Source organism: Pagrus major, chromosome 4, assembly GCF_040436345.1.
Source record: "Pagrus major chromosome 4, Pma_NU_1.0".
In the NCBI taxonomy this organism is placed as follows: Eukaryota; Metazoa; Chordata; class Actinopteri; order Spariformes; family Sparidae; genus Pagrus; species Pagrus major.
The window spans coordinates 15,774,888-15,796,709 of NC_133218.1; the positions used below are offsets into that span (position 1 = coordinate 15,774,888).

The 21,822-nt window shown below is 40.1% G+C and overlaps 1 protein-coding gene across 1 annotated transcript in view; it reads right to left on the reverse strand.

Moving 5' to 3' along the window:
* Positions 1–21,822, reverse strand: part of LOC140994255 (protein kinase C-binding protein NELL1-like) — a 255,459-nt gene that overhangs the window by 222,072 nt on the left and 11,565 nt on the right. Inside the window, exon 3 of the mRNA XM_073463824.1 lies at positions 426–576. Within this exon, the coding sequence (XP_073319925.1) occupies positions 426–576 (151 nt within the window). The remainder of the gene's footprint in view (positions 1–425; positions 577–21,822) is intronic.

A 21,822-nucleotide genomic window follows, 5' to 3' on the forward strand; every position in this document is an offset into this window, starting at 1 on the left:
ATATGTTCTAGTTATCAGTGCAACAGCCATAGTCAGAAATGCTGTAAGTCTGTTTATGCAGCATTCTACGATAAAATGTAACATTATCAGTAGGCTCGGTATTGCTAAGTACTTTACACTGATCTTTTAGACACAATACATGGAAGGTTATCTTTCTGCCCTGAGCGTACAGGAGGAAACGCTGCATTATTCCACCCGTCGACTTGCCCTCCCATCACCTGCTGACTTACACCAGCAGTGGAGTATTCTCACACTGATCTTTACTTTACTACACCTCATCAACAGCCATCTGCAAACAGCTACGAGTGAGATGAGAATTCATCACTGGGTTTAATTTAAAACGAGAGCGCTCAGTAACCCACAGAAGTAAAGTTGTGCAGAAAAAGAGCTGCGGGCTAAAATAAAGAGGATTACAGATGGATTACCTGTGTTCTGACTCGTGGATGGAGAATATGACTCCCGACGTCGAGGACTTCTGCTGGATGGAGGCCAAGAAGGTAAACTCACTTTTACTCCTGAACAGCTGCACCACTTTCTCTGTGATGTGTGCAGGGGCGTGAACTGCTCTCCCAACATCTGAAGGAATAAAGTAAAATGGAGAGAAATGATGAGCTTGTGTAAACTCTTTTCACAGGTGATGTGCTGTCTGCCAAAAGTGCAACCAACATAATAAGCTAGCACATAGTAAGACACAAAGTAACGCCTTTACGATGCCAACAAGCACCAAACTAGTACATGTAAACTGATGCACAGACAGCAAACGTTGGATGAATACGTGTGTTCTTTACAATAAAGAGAGCTTTATGCTCTCTTGGTGACAGAAATATATCAGAAAATTAGCAAAAATAAAGATTTTAACCTTGGTAAATCCAGCTACTAATGGACAGAGCTCTTGAATGCAATTTGTAGATTCGATTCAAATTCAAGTTTATTACAATATTCAGTCTTATATTTGCAGTTTAGCCAATCTTTTCTATCAGTTATGATAAGTTTGTATGCACCAAAATGCTTGCTGAGATCTGAAAAATGGGCAAAATTGCCACAACATGTCCATCAGGAAAAACAAAACAAAACACCAGAAGTCAGACTTTTTGGTTGTAAACTACTGTAAGACTACAGTCGAACCAGCGCATCTGAAATGCCATCAATAATCCCCTAATCCTATGTTAAGTAGGTAGGAAGGTTTAAGGGGGGTTTGAGGTTTGTGTCTCACACATTCTTTTACTTCTTTTATGCAATGCTGCCATGTTCTCAGATCTCAGCAACTCAGCCTCTTCAGTATTGGTATGTAATCAGTATGTGGTATGGTATGTGTTATGATACACAATATATCTTGATATTTTAAATTTCCATCAAAAACACAAAATCAAATATTGCAATATTTTTGACCAAATACCTCGATATTGATATTGCAATACTATTGTTGAGTTGACTATTGACACTTTCAATAAAATATTAACACATTGAGATTTTTGATCAATAATCATCAGTAAAGTAGATATAATGACGAAGTGGAAAAAGTATTAAAACAAGCATACAACATAACATCACTTTACTGTAAAACCAGGTAAAGACAACACTATATCTAAGACAATATATAGTCTCCTATTTAAAATGACAGTATATCAATATTACCCAGACATAACTGATAGGAATTGTGGGCAAAACTCCAGAGTGATATAAACATTTTTGACATTTAAAGCAACCATAAATTTGTCTTAACAGTTCAACTTTGTGTGTCCTTGCATTTAAACACTCTGTTTGCCTGTAATTAGCATTCCAGTGATGTTTGTGACTCATCTTTTCTTGGAAATGAAGATCCTAAAATAAGATTCAAACAAGGACTTCCTTGAAGTGTCTAAGGTTGACTCATCTGAGTAAAGCTGTTGTCACAAAGTGCTGTTTCAGTTGTCAAATCATCATATCAAACCTCTTTCACTCACACAGTTGACATCAATTAAAGACATAACCAGAAAAGTCTAATTAACAATTTAGATCTGCTTTTGTTTGACATGAACATTTTGCAAATTATAGTTACATTGTCAATGCACCTTTAAGTTTTTAATAACCCCCCTTTAATCTTTGAAACTGTAGTCAGCTAGCATGTACACACACGTCTGTTACAAGAGCTTGGGAGACGAAATGCTCACAGATGCTGTTTGATAAAGGGCTTGCAGGCACAAACTTTACATCATTAAATTTGACATTCACACATTCAGACAGTTTTTTTAAGTCTGTGTTTGTTTACAAATTCCTCTAATTGACCAATGAAAACAAAAATTGTTCAAACCAAAGCAAACTGTGTAATCACACCCCATAAGCCCACTTATAATGATGGATCGATCGTATGATGGGAGCAGAACTAAAGCAGTGCACCCTAACAGTCTCCACTGCACAGCAGTCTCAGGCTTGTCAACATAAACAAACCCATTTACAGTGACAGGAAAAAACAGGTAGAGCGGGAAGGTTCGTCTCCAAGCAGACATGATGGAACTCAGTGTAGCAGGCAGGAGCCGGCTGTCACCCCCCTCCCTCTCAATTTTACAGCTCATCACTTTAATCAGGAGCCTGGCGGGTCCTCCCCCAGCTCGGATAAGTCTTACAGATGGCCTCTTTAACTGGCAGTGAGGAAGAAGAGCTCAGCCGCAGTCTAGAGAGACTTCACTCACCAAAGACACAGCCAGCCAGGTCCATGTGGACCTCTGTCTGGCCTGATATGGAAAACCCATGTCACAGTGTCACAGCCAGATAAGCACATTACTGTACTACACTCAAGTTTTAGCCAAGGGCACTGAGTAGATCAGGGCAGAGTGTCCAGCCGGCCTGCAACTGTCAAGAAAATGTCTTCCAACTCACTGGGAGAAACATTATTGTACATCATCTCCTGTAGTCTTGTTTGTTTGTGTGCGCAGTGCCATGCCCACGTTAATTACGGGTGAGGGATAGGACATGAGAATAACTTGAAATATTCCTAAATAAAATTCTACATGAAGTGGCATTAAGTTATCCACTCTACACTTTTTCCACAGGTGAGGGTGTCTGGGTGAGATGGCTGCCAAGCGAGAGACAGCTGTTTGAGATGCCGTTTCAACATTATAAACGCTAAACCACAAGATATTTTTCACAAGACGTCAGGAGTTTTTCCAGCCGTGTTTGTGAAATGCTTGCGACAGAGCCAGGTAAACCAAAACATGAGCTTTTCCTAACCTAACCAGATCATTTGTACTGCATTATCAGAGCATAAAATTGAAAACTGAATGTAAAGAAACATAAAGAAACGTAAAGTTGCAACATATCAAAGATTCAGTTTCAACATATTTGTAGTCTGCATAAACGTACATTGCCTACATTTATTCTGGTGATGGGTCGGCTTCAATCACAATCACATGCGTGAAATTTGACACCTTTCAATAAATTCACCCTTTTAAATAAAAAGAAATACACTTCTGTGATGTGTGTGATTTGAAGAATGTGTTATTTTTTTAAGCCTAACCTTTGGTTACATGTTTGAAATTCAAACTGAGATAAGCACCTTTGTTCTGAGTAGCTGTTACTTAAAATGTTGTGTAATTGATTTACAGAAAAATCATCCAAACAAAGTCAGCTGTAGCTCTGAAAGCAGTGTGTCGTGCATTTATGTGTGCATTTATAACAAAAAAATGCCTCATTTGCAAAGAAAGTAAATTAAAACAATTGTCTTAATGTAAGTAACAACTGTTACCCTACTCACCTGTACTGTCTCACCTACCATGATACTCTGCACTGAGGTCAATAAAACATGAGTTTCATCGCAGAAGAAAGTGACACCTGGCTAACCTTTCACAGGAACATCAATTAGCTCTGAATCAGTATATGTCCCGCAGACATTTTCTGGACTAAGAGCAGATGCACAAACACACTCTATGTATACTCAGGCACCAGATCAAAGAATGTCTCCGTGCACTATACAGCCAGTCTGGCTGTCTCTGTTGGACAGTAGTCACATGTTTGCAGGCCCCACAGCAACACATCACCAGCACTGGCAGATGCTCAGAGGCTGCTGGGCTCAGTTTACAGCCGGAACAACATTAAAGGTACAACAGGAGAATAACATCAGAGTTTTCTGACATCAGTTGGGGCCAAATAAGTAAACTCACAAAGACTGAACTGATAACTATTTGGCAGGTGACACAGAAGATGAAAGTTGGTTTTCAGACATCTTCACAACCCTTCAAGCTTTTCGACTCGTTTGGCAGGAAAGATGCTGCCAACCTACCCAGCAGGTGGGATACTTTCTTTCTCTGGCTCATCTTTATCTTAATAATGATGAAGATGAAAAAAGAGTTGTGAAATAAAGTTGTGCCCTCATATCTTAATTCAAAGACCTGCAGTAAGTTGAGTGGATAGCCCGAGCTTAGTTAACATGGGGGAATGAAGACAACATGTAAAATTAGGCAACTGAAAGTGCAGAAAGAATAAAACAAACTACAATACAAAAAAAAACAGAGACCAACAAAGAGCTTTAAAGAAGACAGATGCATTTTCAGTCAGAAATACCTTACCTGAGAATTTCATAGAGAGATAAAAAAAAATCTGAATATACATAGAAACAACTTGGCTGTGTTCTGGCACCTGAGGAGCATATGTGATCTGGCTCCTGGTGGCAGATGTTGGGCCAGCTGTTGGCCAGTAGAATTGATTGACTGATCTTGCAGGTTATGTGTCCAGTAACTTAGGCTTTCAAGATCTGACCTGCAGATTAACTACCAATTTAGGTTATGTAACTACATTGTTACTGTTTTTTTCTGTACCATGGAGTCCCTATCTAGATTAATACATGATTTATATAATTTATTAATTACACATTGATTGAAGTGGTTGAAGCATGTTAAACCTCTTCCTTCATCTATGGCAGTTTTCTGCCAGTTGTGTCACAAGATTTAGTTGCTTGTTAGTTGTCATATTTTTGTTTCTTCAGCCTCCTGTGTTGGCTGCATTTTGTACGGATCAATGTGAAAGTTGGACTTATGGTTGGATTATTTTCTACTGTTCCATATTTCAATTTGTGTCCAGTCCACATAATTTCCATTTGGGGATTTCAGGTAGTTCAGCTGGCTGCGGCTGCTACTATGAAACATGCCATCAATGGTAAGAGTAAAGCATAAGAGGCTGTTGGCTGTAAATCTTTCCCCTCTCTGTTTTGTTTCCTTTCCTTTCATTCTTCTCTGTAAACTACAGAATTATTTCAAAAATGGAAAAACCAAGATAACCTCAGAGTAAATCTCCCACTTATCCTGAGAAATCAGCTATGCTGTCATATATGGGCCAGTAATCGCGTTCATGCTATATATATACATGGATAAAAAAATACATATATATATGCTTTGTAATTTCCCTAGCATGTTATACATTTTCACGGTTGTTTATGTTTTTCTTTCCGTCTGATCCTGCAAGAAGCCAGTCATCTCTATTTCCACACTTCCAGCCCTCCAGTCATCTGTACATCCACACATGAAGCTAGCCAGCCAGTCATCCATCCACTACACAGCAGACTGTCCCTGAGGAGCTAGCCTGCTTTCGACTGCTCAAGGCGGGTCTGCAGCGGAGAGTAAAATGCAGAGAGTTTGGACTGCAGAACAGGGGTTGGGCTGGAACTGAAGATAAAGGACTGAACCAAACACAGGAAAACTCTCAAGGATTAAAAAAAAATGGTTTCAAGGTAATGTTTTAAACAAAACCTGTGTCAACAGCAACCACTGATGGCACTTCACCTTGGCTACTGCTGGAGCAGAGATGTTGCAAATTCAGTGTTTTCCATCAAAAACAAAATGTAAAGAGCAACAAACTAAGAAATGCAGGAGCAGAGACGCAAACAGGAGTCAACAAATAAATAACTGAAGACGGTAGTTTGAGGCAAGTGGTACAGTTACAGCAGGTTTGCAAGGAATGTGAAATAAAGTTTAGAAAACTGGCAAAAGCCACAGAAAGTGAACTGTGTTTACATAAAAAACAAAGGAGGAAGCGAGTTTGATGCACGTGCAGGAGACAGAGAGTGCATGTCAAGCAGCCTACAAACACAACCGAGCTCTCAGCAAGCCTCTCCTAAGTTGACTTGCATTTGAAGAACTCCTTGGCCACTGAAAAATTCATAAATCTGAATTGATAAAACATTGATGATTTAGTTCAAGCCTTCCTTCCCTTTGCAACTAGATAACCTGACTAAACATTAAAAACCCTGTAAGATCTGGAAGGTTATTGGTGAGATGTGTCACGTATCCAATGAGTTGGGCCACAGATTACATCCTGCTCATGCCTCCGACAGAGCTGACAGCTCTTTATCACAAACCATCAGACTGAGTGCAGTTTGATTACAGTAAATAAGGATGAAACTCGGAGAAATAAACCACATCCATCTGTGAGAGACTCATCGGCTGTCACTTAAAGAACAATAACGCGGAGGCCTGACGCAAATCCAGTCAGAGGAAAATTAGATATTGGTTAGAGAAATGAACCTCCCTTTAAAGTTCTTCCAGGGGCGTCAACATTTGCTTGTTCTATCTCTTACATACATCAAACACATGCACAGTAGGGTTGTGAAGCCAGTATTGAATTTTGAAGTATGTGTGCATGTGTGTGTGTGTGTGAATATGAAATGAGATTAGCACCCTGAGAGATGGTATTTGACTGAATATGAATGTCTGTAAGGACAACAGCCGAGCGCAAATTCAAACTTCAAAAAGACATACAGTATTCATGCATTGGTTACACAAAGCTTGTCATGTATTCTGTGTTAATTATGACTGTTTTCATTTGAAAAACATGAATTACTGAGGACCTGCTTCAAGCAGCCAAAACACACACCTCTGACGAAATGTAAAAGAAGAAATGTAATGCACAGTCTGCCTATAGGGGACAGAATGACTTCAAAACAAGCTCACAGAAACAGCCGTATACAGCCTGTTTGTGTCTCCAACAAAGAGAAACGTTAGCATTGAGTGTTTTTGTCCACCTGATGTATGAAAATCCGATATTTACTCACATTTGACATCTGTTTGGGTCTCCCCCATCTCCTGAGAAGAACATCTTGCTTTTAAGCTGCTAAATGTTCCACTTTCTTTACTAGCTGGTTGCTAACTTTGTCTGTCCGCCCTTTGACACTGAGCAGGTGGCGTAAACTTGGTTTGTTTACTAGAAACGGCTCTGTGTGGTTGGCAGGGTTGGTGAGAACTTAATGTTGTCCAACTTCTCATTTAACATTGATTTTCTTGTTTACGTCTCTCTCAATTCAGTATTTGGTTAATATTTTTATTTAAACTTAGAAAAGACAACTTTTTTTGCTTTAACTTATAATTCTGAAGCAAATACTGATTGCACTTGTAATAGCTGTAGAGAAATGACCTGCTTTCACTGTGCTATTCGGTCTGCAACCAGGCTGGATTTTTTTCAAGAAAAACAATGGTCGAATTATGGTAATACCACAAGGAAACACTAGGGGGGAAGGGAAAGCTGTCTATTTCTGCTTTAATGTTAATATTCTTCTAAAATGGCGTACAAATTAAACATCAATCAAAGACAAGACTGCAAAGCAAAGTTTTTTTTACAGTATAGATGCAAATACAATATTCTCAAATAACATTCATCTATAACAGAAAACTCAAATGATTTAGGATTAGTACATTAACAATATACAAGTTTAGATGGAATTTTTTGGTTTACTTGATCTACATTATATGATTTAGTGTTGATATTGAAAGTAAAGCTTTATGAAGTTTTGCTACTGCAAATGCAAAGTATTTTCCATGTTGGTGTTCATTACACAGCACTGTCAGAACCCACAGATGTCTATCCATTTTTTCCACTTGGTAGCAATTGTTGTTGATTGTTACCATGGAAACAAGGCTCTTAGTTCTGAGAAAACCTGAGTGCCAAATAATTTCTCCTCACATAAGGCTAGAATATGAACTCATTAATCCACATGACTATAATGTTTATTTGTGTGCAAACAGCAGCTGTTCGTTTGGTGTCAATTTTCTGATTGGAAGATGGCTATGGTGAAAATGTAAAAAATGAAAAGGTTTTTTTAAATAGCCTGTTGACCTCAGTTGGATTACCCTGGGATTAATTAAATCTTGATTTGTCACTTCTTTTAAGTATATAACAGCTGAAGCATAGCAACAAGTACAATTCTGCAGCAATCACATTACATTCCAACCAGCACCTTTCCATTCATGTTTTTAAAAGAAAGTGCTCAGAAATGTAATATATGCTGAAGAAAGTCAAATTTATGCTGCTCAACTACAGTCTCTGTGGACACTAATCTTTCCATGTGTGTGTATGTGTGTGTGTGTGTGTGTGTGTGTGCGAGTGAGTGAGTGAGTGAGTGAGTGAGAGAGAGAGAGAGAGAGAGAGAAAGAGAGAGAGAGAGAGAGAGAGAGAGAGAGAGAGAGAGAGAGAGAGCATGTATTTTGTTAACAACTCTCTAGGCTGAGATCCTAACTATAATCTGCTCCACCCCCCACAGCTCTACACAATCCTACACTGCTGTGGGCAGGTTTTAACACCACAGCTGGCACTGTCTGCTTCAAACTGCTCATACTGTACACATACAGCATGAATCTTCACCACACACACACACACACACCTATATATATACACATATATGAAAAAACAAAAAACCTGCACGGGGGAAATAGGTGGAATTGAGATGTGAGCTAATTTAGTGGAGTGCTGAGTGCTTTGAGGTGCCATATCAGTATCTGTCAGGCCTCCGGTAGGCCCACTGCTGGGAGTTTGGCTCACTCAGAGGGACCACGCAACTGTACAGCCGGGGCTCCCGTAGAGATCCACGAGAGCTCGAACAGAGAACTCCCCCCATCACAACTCAGCCAGGCTTAATTACCTCCTCGCTTCCCTCGTACCGCTTCGCCTGACAAACAGCCGATCACTGGATCTGAGAGTGGGACAGCACCAGCCAGCAGGCTCACCAGCCAGCCAGCCAGCCTCCGTCCTGTCATCGGCACTGTTTACACAGCCATTTATCACAATTAGCCATGCTCTGCATACTTGAAAAAAATGATGTCGGGATAAGGCTGTGATAACGGTGTCCGTTAGTACTGTCCCCCTGATATTTGTGATAAATCATCCCGCCAGGATGATGTCATTAAACGTCAAATAAAGCAACAAATCGGCAAACAACCTCATCATCACACAGTCATGTTTATGGCAGGCTCCTTAATCATTCTCTCACAGCCACAAGCTGACAGCCACAACCACATTGTTTGCCTCTGCATGAGCCCTGCTGCATTTCTTTCTCTTTTAAAAAGACGGAGAGAGAGAGAGGTGAGAAGAAAAAAAAAGATGGCGGTGGAGCAAACAAGTGGTGCAGCGTGGGCAGCATGCAGAGCAGAGCTGGGAGATACGATCAGGACAGGACATACAGGGAGGAGACACACAGAGAGATAATTCAGCAAAGGTCACCCAAGGGCGCCTCAGTTTTCTCTCAGAAAACATCTCTGTCACAGCCCAGTGGCACCACAGCAAACACCTGCAACGATCATATATGGCATGTAACATGTGCGTGGGTGCAAATGTTTGACATTTAACAGATTTCTTAGGGGCCAGGATATGAGAACAGCCAAGATTTATAACTTTTGCTGTACTTTATCAGTGTTGTATTAAATGCCATTCATCCTTTGCAATGTTTTTGATCTTGTAGCTGTCTTACCAGCCCGACATATAGGTCGACTGCAAAAGCAGCTTATTAAGACCCATATTTACATTTAGCATGCCCTGACTTCTAATGGCCATAGTAATGATCACAGCAGCAAAGGAGCAAGTCAGGTGATGTGGTATAAAGAGCGACAAAGTCTGGATCTGGGTCAAACAAGCAGAGGACTTTCACCCAGGACACCAATTATGTATATATATTATTTTAACCCAATCACAATCTTTTCCTAAACCTGACCAAGAGTTTTTGTTGCCTAGACTTAATGAAACTGTGACTGTACAATGAAGGTCTGGTACGCTGCTGTGCTGCAAAAGTCATGTCATTTTGGGACTCACTGGCAATCAACCTATTCAGTCCCTTTGGTTTGAGGATGTGTTGGCTTCATAGTAAAGAAAAAAAAAGGAACTTCATGTGAAAACAAGACTATGAAAACTGAAGCAGCTGCAGTCACAGGATAAAGTCAAAAGTATTGCCCTTAATGCCACCCTGTTTCCAGATAAAAGCCTTTAAGTAACTTTTTGTTGCCAGACCAGAGTATAGGGTGTTGTTAAGTGCATCTCTCCAAGCAGGACCAAAATATCCCTGTTACATCACCCAAATCATTATGGGAATTGTAGAGCCAAAACAAATTAATCCCACGTGGAAATAAGAAAAGGAAAAACACGGGAGTCAAACAGTGAAACTCCTTTCATGGAAAGTCTCTTAGATCATGTATAACACCATTCACATGCAAAATTGTGGCTTTTGTAAGTGCAGGATGACGACTTCAAATGTCTGGTTTTGATGTCAAGTTTAAAGTGATGTAAAGCACAGAAAAGCAGAAAACTCGAGAGGCTGGATTGAATGCTTGTAGTTTTTTGACAGAGCAAATGACTAAAACAATGAACTGATTATCAAAATAGTTGCTGATTACTCTTCTGTCAATCAACTAATTGATTCACTGATTGATGCAGCTGTTATCGTTGATGGGCCAATTGTTTGAGCCAGACAATTATATATTGACCCATTGACAGTGTCTACATGTGAGAAGCACTGTGAATGCCTCTAATGATAATATTAGAAATGTTGAGCGAAACATTTTGATCTAGGAGGAAAACAAATGAGGAATGAAATTCAAGAAGTGGAATATTTGTGCTGTTTATCAGTGTCGTTTCATCACATTATCTATTATTATATTTATAATACATTTTCAGGATCTGTTTGGTAGCATACACAAGCACTCTAGGCATTGAAACTATATACTAAACTCTGCTTTGGCTCTTCTCAGCTCATATTGCCATCAGTGTATTTTGGAAATGTCTCGCACATTTAAAATGTCCTCCATATCATGCAGCCCAACGAGCAGCTGTGTCAGTATCTGAAAACGTTACATTCCTGCAAGTGAAGAAACACACTAATGCTTCTCTGAAGGAGCAGAGACAAGACAAACAACACAAACAGTTCCCTCCCTCTCTTATCTGAGCAAATGGGGCATCAATTCACAGAGAGGCAAAGCAGAAGGGAGGCAACTCATCAAATACAGTCGACTGGAAATGCAAACTAGCTGCTGCGTGTGGAACAATATCTCTATGTGTACTCTCAACACGTGTCAGCCGCAGATTATTCACACGGGACTCCGTTTGGAGGGGGAAGATACTGAGTTTAGTGACTCTGGCTGTGTTGGGGTTGATTATGGAGTCAGAAACAATGAATTATTAAAACAAATGGCACTCCAGATGTTTCCCCTGTCTTCATGACAAACGCTATCCCCTCTCAAGCATGAAGATGCGAGCTGAGCATAACACAAGCCTGAAAAATCTCGGTGGCCTTCCTCCCTAATGTGTGTGTACGTGCGTGAGTGAGGCAGTGTTATGTGCAGTTTCCATTCTCTGGAGGTGCTGTCACTGTGATACATTTACAGCCCTTGGTCATTTGGCATTGTAAAGTTAAAGCTTTAGCGTTAATAAAGCGCTGGTATGAGGCTGGCAGGTACTACATATCCTGCTCATGGGGGGTGGGGGGGGGGGCATATCCTTCTCATAGTAATGTTCTGTTGCTGTACTTTATTAGGCTCCTCAGGTGGGTTTAATATTGCAGGGGGAGGAGGGCAGTAAACTTTAGCTCTGTTGTATTGCTCAAAGAATAATTTGCAGGGCCGTAGGTAGTCTTACTTGTGCCCAGGACAAAATTATCTCCAAAGGCCCCTCCAGCATATTTTTTTAAGGCGTAGAGGACCTTTTTGTGCCCTCCCATGAGCTAGGGCCTGGGATAACTGACCTAGGGTTCCCCCCTGTTGCCGGCCCTGATTATTTGATCTAGCTGATAGACGAAGAAGAAGAAGAAGAAGAAGAAGAAGAAGAAGAAGAAGAAGAAGAAGAAGAAGAAGAAAAATTAGAAGGAGGAGAAGAAAAAGAAGCAGAAGAAGGAGAAGAAGGAGGGGGGGAGAGAAGAAGGAGGAGGAGGAGGAGAAGAAGAACAAGACTTATCGGTATTGGCAACGAGAAGTTGGTAATTATCAGTATCGGCTGAAAAATCGTCCATATTGTGCATCCCTACCTATGACATATAAATTTTGCCCTGGAGATGAATAAAATCAGATCATTGCAAATCGAGTAACTTTGCACTTTGAGCAGTTGTTTAGATAATATAACACTGTTTTTTCTGGCATTTCATAGCTCAAATGAATCAGTTAATGGAAAAAGTAATCAACAGAAAGAGAGAAGAAGAAAAGATCAGTGTAATTACAATAATTGTTCCTCGTAGCTGTACACTGCTCCTCAGTAACTGAGTGGGAGGGACGCTATCATAGGGGAAAATAACTGAATTATATTCACAACGGAGCATCAACATCTGTTTCATGTCCATAAATATGCTGTCAGCCGATTTTTACAAGTGTTATTAAATGATCTTGATTTTTGAAGCTCTCTGACCACTTGTTTTCAGATGTAGATTTTTCATTGACTCAAGACCACGTCTGCATCATAATCATCATTCCAGATGACATTTAGACCATCTGTGTAATACAGAAATGTGTTTATAGGTTTCAAACTGCTACACTTTCACAGCAGTAAGAGAAGTGTTGGCTCCGAGGTGATCCTGGCATTACACCTGTTCAGGTGTTTACACATTAGCATGGATCAGATTAGCGAAAAGCTTTTCTGCTTCATCCATTGTCTCAGAGAACTCCACGTGCTCACTGAGCTGATGAAACCGAGAGGAAATGCAGCTCCCATCAGAGCAAGTGCACCGAAAAGGAGCAGGTATTTCGGACTGTAATCACTACTTGTGTAAGTGAAGAAAAATCACTCACATACGCTCTATAAACAGAGAAAGAAATCACATAACTAAATGAATGGGGTTTTAGTCCACAAGGGAAATATTTTAGAGCCACAGTGCAGCATTTAGGGCGATGTTCCAACTCCAACGCCTTGGTCCATGGCAGAGTATTATTATTATTATTATCACTGAAAGGTATTTTTCTATGAGATGAGATGTAAGAAATCATAATTAGGGCTTATCCTTTGAGGCATCACTGCTAACTACCAAGGCGAGAAGGTCTTGGCATTTTTATTCATCAAGGCGAAATCATCTAGATAATACTACTAAATTACAGTGTCAGACAAGAATCTGAAGAACATCTGCATTCACATGCTATAGAGTCAAACAGATTTTCTTCTTGTATATCATCAAATCATATTTAGTCACATGATGCACCAGAAATTCCGCTGTTCACATTGTTGTTGTAAGCGTAAATGTAAAAGATGAGCATGGACCTCACTTACATATTCACACTTCTAGGCAACAGGGCTGCTTGAGGAACAAACAACAAGCCAAATTAATTTTGCAACATGGCTGAATTATTCCCCACTGTTTCCATCAAAGCCCCTCTCAGTTTTCAGCTCTCTGTCTTGCCTCAGAGACACAACTGTGAGACACGAAAAGCTTGCAGTCAAGAAGAGCAGCAGCATCTCTAACTGTGTTTTGCTATGCCTCTTCCTCCTCTAACCCTGACTAAAACAAAATGACGGCTCGCCTTGTGATGCAGTCAGCACTCACATTTTTTATTTTTAAATACAGCGTCCTTTGATCCTTCACTGGCGAGCTTCGTGTTTGCTTCTTGCAAGTGCTGTAGCCTTAAAGACTGTAGCAGGTACTGTACAGTATCCAAGCTGTTATGACAACCAAATTAAGTTGGCTTTGACCAGCCAATACAGTCGCAGACCTTCTTTCATGTACCGAGCACAAGCAAATACTTTGTCCTCCACAAATGTTGCAGACGGACTGAAAGCACAGCAAAATGTACCATCCTTTAAGATTCCCTCCGGATTCACTTTTAGAGGGAATCTTCTGAGTCTTGACTTGAAAATACAGTTATTGTGCCAAACTGTATCTATACAACTTTCATTTAAGTGGCACTAATCATGTCTGACATTCTCGGCTACATATTAGTAACTTTAATCATCTTCTTCAAGATTTCCATAATTTCAAATATGCTGGGTCCCAGAATGAAGGCGATGTTCTTACTTATGTTAATTAACAGAGTTTAGTTCAAAGAGAAGAAGTTGAATGAACTGAATATATTTACAGAACCAATTTTCTTCTTGGAAATTAAGAATGCTTCTTTGTCGACTTAAAACATCAGAGGATACTGATGTTTCCAAGATATACTGTACAGAAGCATGTCTATATTCATTTTTAGAACATTGTAATAAACATCTGTTCATCTAATCATCTTAAGGCTTTTTCAGCATTTGTCCTGCAAGCTATTTTCTAGGAAAATGACACATGAATGCAAGATTGCTGAGGAAACTGACTAGAAATGCTAAATGTACTAACTGCTGCTACAATACTGGAAGCTAATAGTTTGACAGCAGTCCCTCAGATAAAGTGAACTGCTGGCAGATACTGGATGGTAATGGATCATTAACTGTTTAAATTGAATTATTCAAGATTATCTCATTATCGCATCTTGCTATATATCCAAGGGAAAATTAGTTTGATTGTGATTTGAAAAAATACAAGTGAGTGATGTTGAGACATACTGCAAATTCTAGTGATTTGTTAAACTCTGACAATTATGACTCCATTATCTCTGTTCTCTCTTAAGTACAAAACATCTAGATAGCAGCTTCTCATTGATGACTGGCGCTTTCACCAGTTAAAATTTCCAGCAGCAGGTTATATCAGCTGTCACTTATGTTAATTCTGAGAATCCTTTTATAAAAAGCCAAAATTAAAAGCTGAAATTAAAAGCATCTGTTGTGTGGTTAAAAAGCTCTCTGCAGCCGGTGTCTGTGCTCGTCATAAAGCAACTCCAATTTGGAACACCACTTTAAAACCTGTCGTAATTTCTGTTTTGTACTTTCCGGCAACTCCGACAGAGTGAGTCTTCTCTGGCTAATAACATGATGTCAGTTTCAGGAATTTAAAATCTTAAGTTGAACTTTATAATTTAGTCTTACATACTTAGCTTGGAAACAGGACCGTCAGTATTTGATAAGGAATGAGATTTAGCAGCTACAGCTACTATGGTAATGTATCAGATACATGTTTATCAAAATTTAGGTGACTATCTGATCAGACTGAGCAGATATACATATTAAATTACTCTTCGAGGTCAGGGCCAAAAAAAAAAAACTTGATCTTGACATCACTAATGAGGTATATTTTATATTCCAAAGTTGAAGTGTTTCTGCGAGAGTTTCTGCTAAGAGTTTGATTATACTGTTTGAAAATTTTTAATGGATATATTTTTTCCTCAGTTCTGATAATTGATCACCAATGGATAACTGCAATGACCTCAAGCTGATCGTAGCCTCTGTACTTGAAATTATTTCAGGGGAAAGTATTATTATTTCCTGGAACACATCCACCTCATGCGTCATTGTTGTTAAAACCAAGAAAGTTACCACAAAACAAAAATCAAACCATCATTTTCTCTGTTTAACTGCTATTCCGTTCATTTACAGATTTGATTGTGTTCTGACACTGTTTTATGTTCTGTTTCAGCAGGATCCTGTCTGAAATTAAAAAGTCAATATACCATTTTATATTTCACGAGTGCTTTAATTCCACCTTTCAAGCCTACAGGTGTTTGTGTTTCATGATTTCTTCAAAACTTTTCTCATCTTCGTTCATCTGCAGTCTCGACCTGTCTGGACACAAATCAACATTGCCTGCCTATTGCACTGTTTCTAGCGGCCTAGTTAAGATTAGATGAAGACACATCGTGTATGCGCTTTAAATGTTGCATTACAGTTCACTAGCAGCAGAATCTACAGTCCTGCCTTTCTCAGAATTGTACCGTGGGTCACGTTATCAATAAGTTGTAACGGATTCCATCATCTCTTATACCTCAGAGTGTATGGAGAGACACTCATATCAGGGAGCTATGAGAAAGAAAGGAGAGCAAAGACAAAAAGCAATAAAACAATATGCACTTATTTTCATGGGAAAAACAAACATCTCCATCCTGTATCGGTCAGGCTCTTCTGACCGACAACTGGGCGCATTCATATTCACAGAAGCTGCACCCTTTCACAGAAGGGTTTCAAAGCCTGACACTGTGGGCCTCCTCTCAGAAGAAAAACGAGACAACCTGCGCCCATTTCGACCTTGATTCTTGTTAGCGCAATAGCTTCCTAAGTTTTTAATTAATGGCACCTCATACATTTTAAACAGCACCCAGCACAAAACACATAGATATGCACCCACACATACCCCTTTAAGCTAAGAATGACACCGTGACTATCATGAACACCAAGGAGTATAAAAGGATGCTGCATTAGTCTGACAACCAGTATATGTAGCTAACGTCTCATAAATCCATACCTGTCAGCCTCACTGTTGCGGAAACACGAAGAGGTGTGAGTGGTGAGCGCCTCCCTCCTGTCTGAAACTGTTTTATGAGACCCAGCAGTGGTTAAACTTTTCCCAGCCCCTAAAGGCATGTGAAGTTTCATTTGCACTTTAAACATGAAAATCTGCCAGATTGGTCTGGCAAGGAGTTCACATGGCATCGGCGATATGCTCAGCATTTGCTCAGGTATGTTACGGAAAATTACCACCAGCGAGGCGCAGCCGCGGTGGTGTCATAGTTGTCCTGGAAACCAGCTTGTTGGTGTTGACAGTTAATACATAAAAGTACCGTGAACACATTGTGGGAGATGAGCCCAGCGCTGCCAAATCCCAACATGCTTTAGCTCTGTACCTGTACTAGGGATGAGTTGTACCATATTTTTTAGGTTTTTAAATAGGAAAACATATATTGAAGAATGCTCATTTATGGTTATCTTTTATATTAAGGTACACTTAGCATTCTTATTAGCATGCATGTTAGTAGCATATTGGCTTTTTATTAGTTATTATAAAGCACTTATTAATGCCTTATTCCACATGACCAAATTCTATAATTACTGGGTCAATAACTATTACTGCTCAGTATGGGTCTTATAAGTACCACAAGAATAGTTATTCTGTCTTAAATCAACATTATGGGCAAAATCGCACAAAATGCCAATTTCTACATAATGTTGCTTTAATAACATATATTCTAATGTAACAACTGCAAGCGTTAATAGTGTCCAAATCACTCTACATTAAATTTTTAATTATTATTATTATATCTTCCCCATTCTACAGGGGGGTCTTGGTCTTATGTAAGTTCTTAGTACATCTTGTGTGGGTTAGTAAGTGTCAAACTAGTGAAATAGTTTAAGTGGCACCATTAAAGGGCCCGTATTGAGCAAAGCATATTAAGACCTTAATTAGTGTAAAACTAGTTCCTTACTTCTTTAGCAGTAATTAGGGGGTTATTGAGGTAAAACTTCTAGCTGTCATTATGATTCTTAACACTAGGATTTATTGGTAATCTATATAGTGAAAACACACCAAAGTGCAACAGCAAACTCAAATGGCTAATGCAATTTCCGACATTCTTTTTGTTGATAATTGAGTTTTGGTTGCTGGTGTAGAATGCAACGCCTACCATCATGTCCAAGCGGCAACAAAATATCATTAGCTGTAATTAGTCGTAACAGAACAAATTCCAATTCCAATCTATGATAGGTTATAAAGCCACCAGAGTGAAAGTGAATGCAATTACAGTGTGACTGTGATACCATCAAAACAAAGACAATGGCTCCAGGCAGGACAAAAAAGGGCTAATTATATCAGATTTCTGATGGAGATAGGAAGGTGCTGAAGGCTCATTCTTGCACCTTCCACGCATGGCTTGCGATAAACAGACAGAGTTTAATTGCTCCACGCTGAGGGTTACTGTGCCAGTTTCCCGTCATGCAGCCGAGGATTTAAAGATGAGCACGTCGTATCATAGGTGACATTTCTCTCCGTGTGATAATGAGACAGACTTTAGAGGGAGCAGGGAGTGTGTGATAATTCACCATCCCAACTATTTTTCCAGACGGTCAAATTTAAATCTGCATTGTTCATAAGAGAAAAATCTGAGGGCGCTGCAAAATATAAACAAAACAGCACAGCTCGCTGTTGTCTAACTCGTAAAAATAGAATAGAGGAATCGTTAAAGCAGCCAGCAATCCAGCATCCCTCTGTGCAGTAAACTCTGTGGGGAGCTTCAACATGTGGTGTTATTATTAAAGCTGTAACTATTTACTGCGTATGTGTTTGTGCATGTGTGTGCAGCACACCAGGATGAGCAGGAAGAATTGCATTTTCTACAACCACATGCCTTGCAATGCTAAGAACTAACTATAGACAGACTGCAATCTTAAAAATACACCCATCAAACGAACTTGAGTCTGGAAAGATATTTGCTGAATTAAAAGATTGTAAAAAAAAAATACAAAGAGCACTGACATTTGGAATGTTATTAATATTGTCAAATAGTCGCGGTCCAAGTAAAATACTTACTCAAAAAGTTTGTTAGGATTTGTCAAATAAAACGAGTTTGTTAGGATAAGTAAAAATAAACTAGCTAGTTAGGATTAGGCAAAATAAACTGAACACAAACAGAAAATGTAAGTAATTGTGCAGGGATTTGGGCATAAATCAAACTGTTGGAAATCCTGAAGCTCAAAAACACCATGAATGTCTGCACTAAATAGCATAATTATCAAGTTTGTCAGTTTGTTGAGACATTTATCCCTGAAACACAAATGTCAACCTGCAGGTTGCACTACATTAGAAAATCTCTGATTTGGGAGACTTCTAGTGGTCGCATTAAATAAGACTCTGGGGACACTGTAATGAGTTCAATGTTACATAACAAAGGAGCTTTAAAAACCCTCAACAGATGGTAATAGAAGGAGAGAGGTCCACAATTTGAGGCCAAAACTACAGAAGGCAGCTTCCCTGTAAGGCTTCAATGCCAGAATTAGAACATTCACAGTAAATCTTCACTGTTGGTCCTGGTCCCAGGAGACCATGATGGTCTAGACCAATTACATGGATTTTAGGTCTGGGTGTGCCAGATGAGATCATGTTTCCCTCATTCAACTGAAAGCACTCACATCCTGCCATTGATCCTCTACAGTGCCTTTAATTTGACAACAGGGTGGCAATAGAGACACATCTGTCCCTTTAAAAGATATCACCCTCATGTACAATGAATAATTCAAATGGAATAATTCCGCCGAGGTTCCTGTGAGGTGGGACCAGTGTCTCGCCTCCTCCAGTAGTAGAACAGCCAGGAAGCTTATACATAAAAGATGAAAGGTTTGATAGCCTCCATCGGATTCAGCAGCTGGGATTGTGCGCCGTAGACTTTAGAGTCGTAGCCTGGCTTAGCTCCTCGCAGCCTGTGAACTGCCCACAGCCTCCTGGGCCTGCCGGAATGGGGCTTTCTCTCTAATATCTGTGACATATGCAACCCAGCTCTGCTCTGCAGTCAGAGGGGCGGAGGTATAAATAGCAACAACATGGATGCAGGAAAGAATGAGACCTTACTGAAACCTCTCAGTTTCTAACCAACTCCCTCCAAACCTGCAGGAATGGTGCAGCCTGGAATGACATAGAATAATTGTTTCGGTCACGTTGCTCTGCTGCTGTACTGGTGTTTATCTAGATTTCTAAAATGTGTCATCACCTATTTCCACTTCTGAAACCACCTACTGTCTAATTTTATGGCAGCATCTGCAACTCAGGGCTATATTCGGTTCTTTAATTTGCCATTTTCCCTTTTCATTCTGTTACATGCAGCTTAGTCTCAGCTCCAACGTGAGAGAACAGACAGATCCGTTCGAGTGGAGCCAAACCTTCTGCCTGCCCAATCGCCTGACACAAACACGATAACATTTCACCGGAGCACATCAAAGATTGGCATACTTTGACTTTCTATAACAGGAGTAACATGCTCAGTGCTGATATGCTCAGAAGAAAGGAAACCTTTGGTGAGACGTCGATTTATCAGGCTGTCTTGTTAACCTTCTACCCTCCTTGGTTACCCCGAGGGTAAATCTGTAAAACTAAAAGGACACAAAGGCCAACATTTTATTTTTTTCAAGGCAGCTGTCTTTTGATTAACTGTCAAAAATCTGTGGAGAGGCTGAACTAGCATTTAATTCAATCGTGAACTCCATCACTACTCCAGAGTCGATGGATAATGTCCCAGTTAGTACCAAAATGGGCCACTGAGTGTTCATATTGATTTATATACAGTAGCTCTGGGTTGGCAAGAAATCTGTCAGCAGTTTTGATGAAGGTTGAAACACTACCAAATCTATTAAGAGAAAACTAGCAGTGAAATGGAACTTTGATTCATGCAGCGGCATTGAAGATGCACCTAAATCAAAAGAGCCTCTGCAACAGTTAATGTGTTCATCATTCGGATCCACGTTTTGCAGCAAAAACAGCACGTACATTAAATGACAACAGGACAGTGACATAGTCTGCTATTCATTGTGAATAGGACCTGGCGTTGCAGCCCGGCACAGCCTTTAAAAGGTGCTCAGTAGCACTGCAGGGGAAAGTTGAGAAAATCTCAACATGCAAATGTCCTCTGGTGACAATACGAGCAACATCCCGACGAGAGAAAGTTGTGCTCTTTTAAATGCCCGCACATACAGAAGCATAGAGTTGTTCACTAATCTGCAGAAGGCGTTGGGATGGCATCCAGCCTTGATACAGGAACACAATGCCAATCTGTCTTGCCAGCTCAGGCATCACTGTGGTATTAAAAGAGTTTCAACAATGCATAACACAATGTGGAAAATGCAGTGTTAGTCTTTACTCTGGAAACAAACTCTGCCCCAGGGAATTAACTACTTCCTTGTGTGTAGTATGGCTGCTAAATCAGAAAAAAACAAAGTCCAGAGAATTCAAATTACTTACAGTTTCATGACAGGCCAGAGACTGTCAGTGTCTAATACCTTGTGTTGGTGTGTGTGAATGCACAGTTACAGCAGTGAGCCTGAAGCGGAGCTGTCCACTCAGCTGTGGTCCTGATTACTGTTTTTCAAACAGCAGCTTATTTGCCTTTACTTCCATTTCTATGAGGTTCATATACAGCATGTCAACCCAAGATTGTTTTTATGAGATTTTTTTTTCCCTTTGCACAGTATCTGCATGTCAAATACAAGCCTGTTTTCGTTACCAGTGCATGAAATACAGCAGTCTAGTCAGAGGCCCTAAGCTTTAAAGGTCCCATATTATGAAAAACACGTTTTCTCTGGTCTCTACATATATAAACTGGTCCTCCCTGAGCCTACCAACTCCCAGGATGAGGAAAGCAAACGAGTCCTGCATGGTCTCTGCAGCCCACCCACTGGTAAAACGAGGCTCCTACAAGCTGTTCAGATTCAGCTCATAGGCCGGGCTCCTCTGCGCGAAAACACGCCCCCCTCTCCCCGGAGATATCCGAGAGGGGGGCGTTCATCCCCGAGGTGAAGTTCGGTGTGTCCAGCGGTAAGATAGCAGTGTTTAGCAATGTCGTCGCTCAGAGCTAGACACGCAAATTGCTCTGTTGTTGGTTGTAAAAATCAACATAAGTGCCTATATTCTGTCCCAGCTACTGAAGAACAGAAGAGACAGTGGTTGCGTTTCATTTTTAACGACAACGTGCCGGCTACGGTTCGTGTGAGTCTGTTTGTGTGTGCTAACCGCTTCACATCGGACTGCTTCAGTAACGAGGGTCAGTACAAAGCTGGCTTTGCCTCGACACT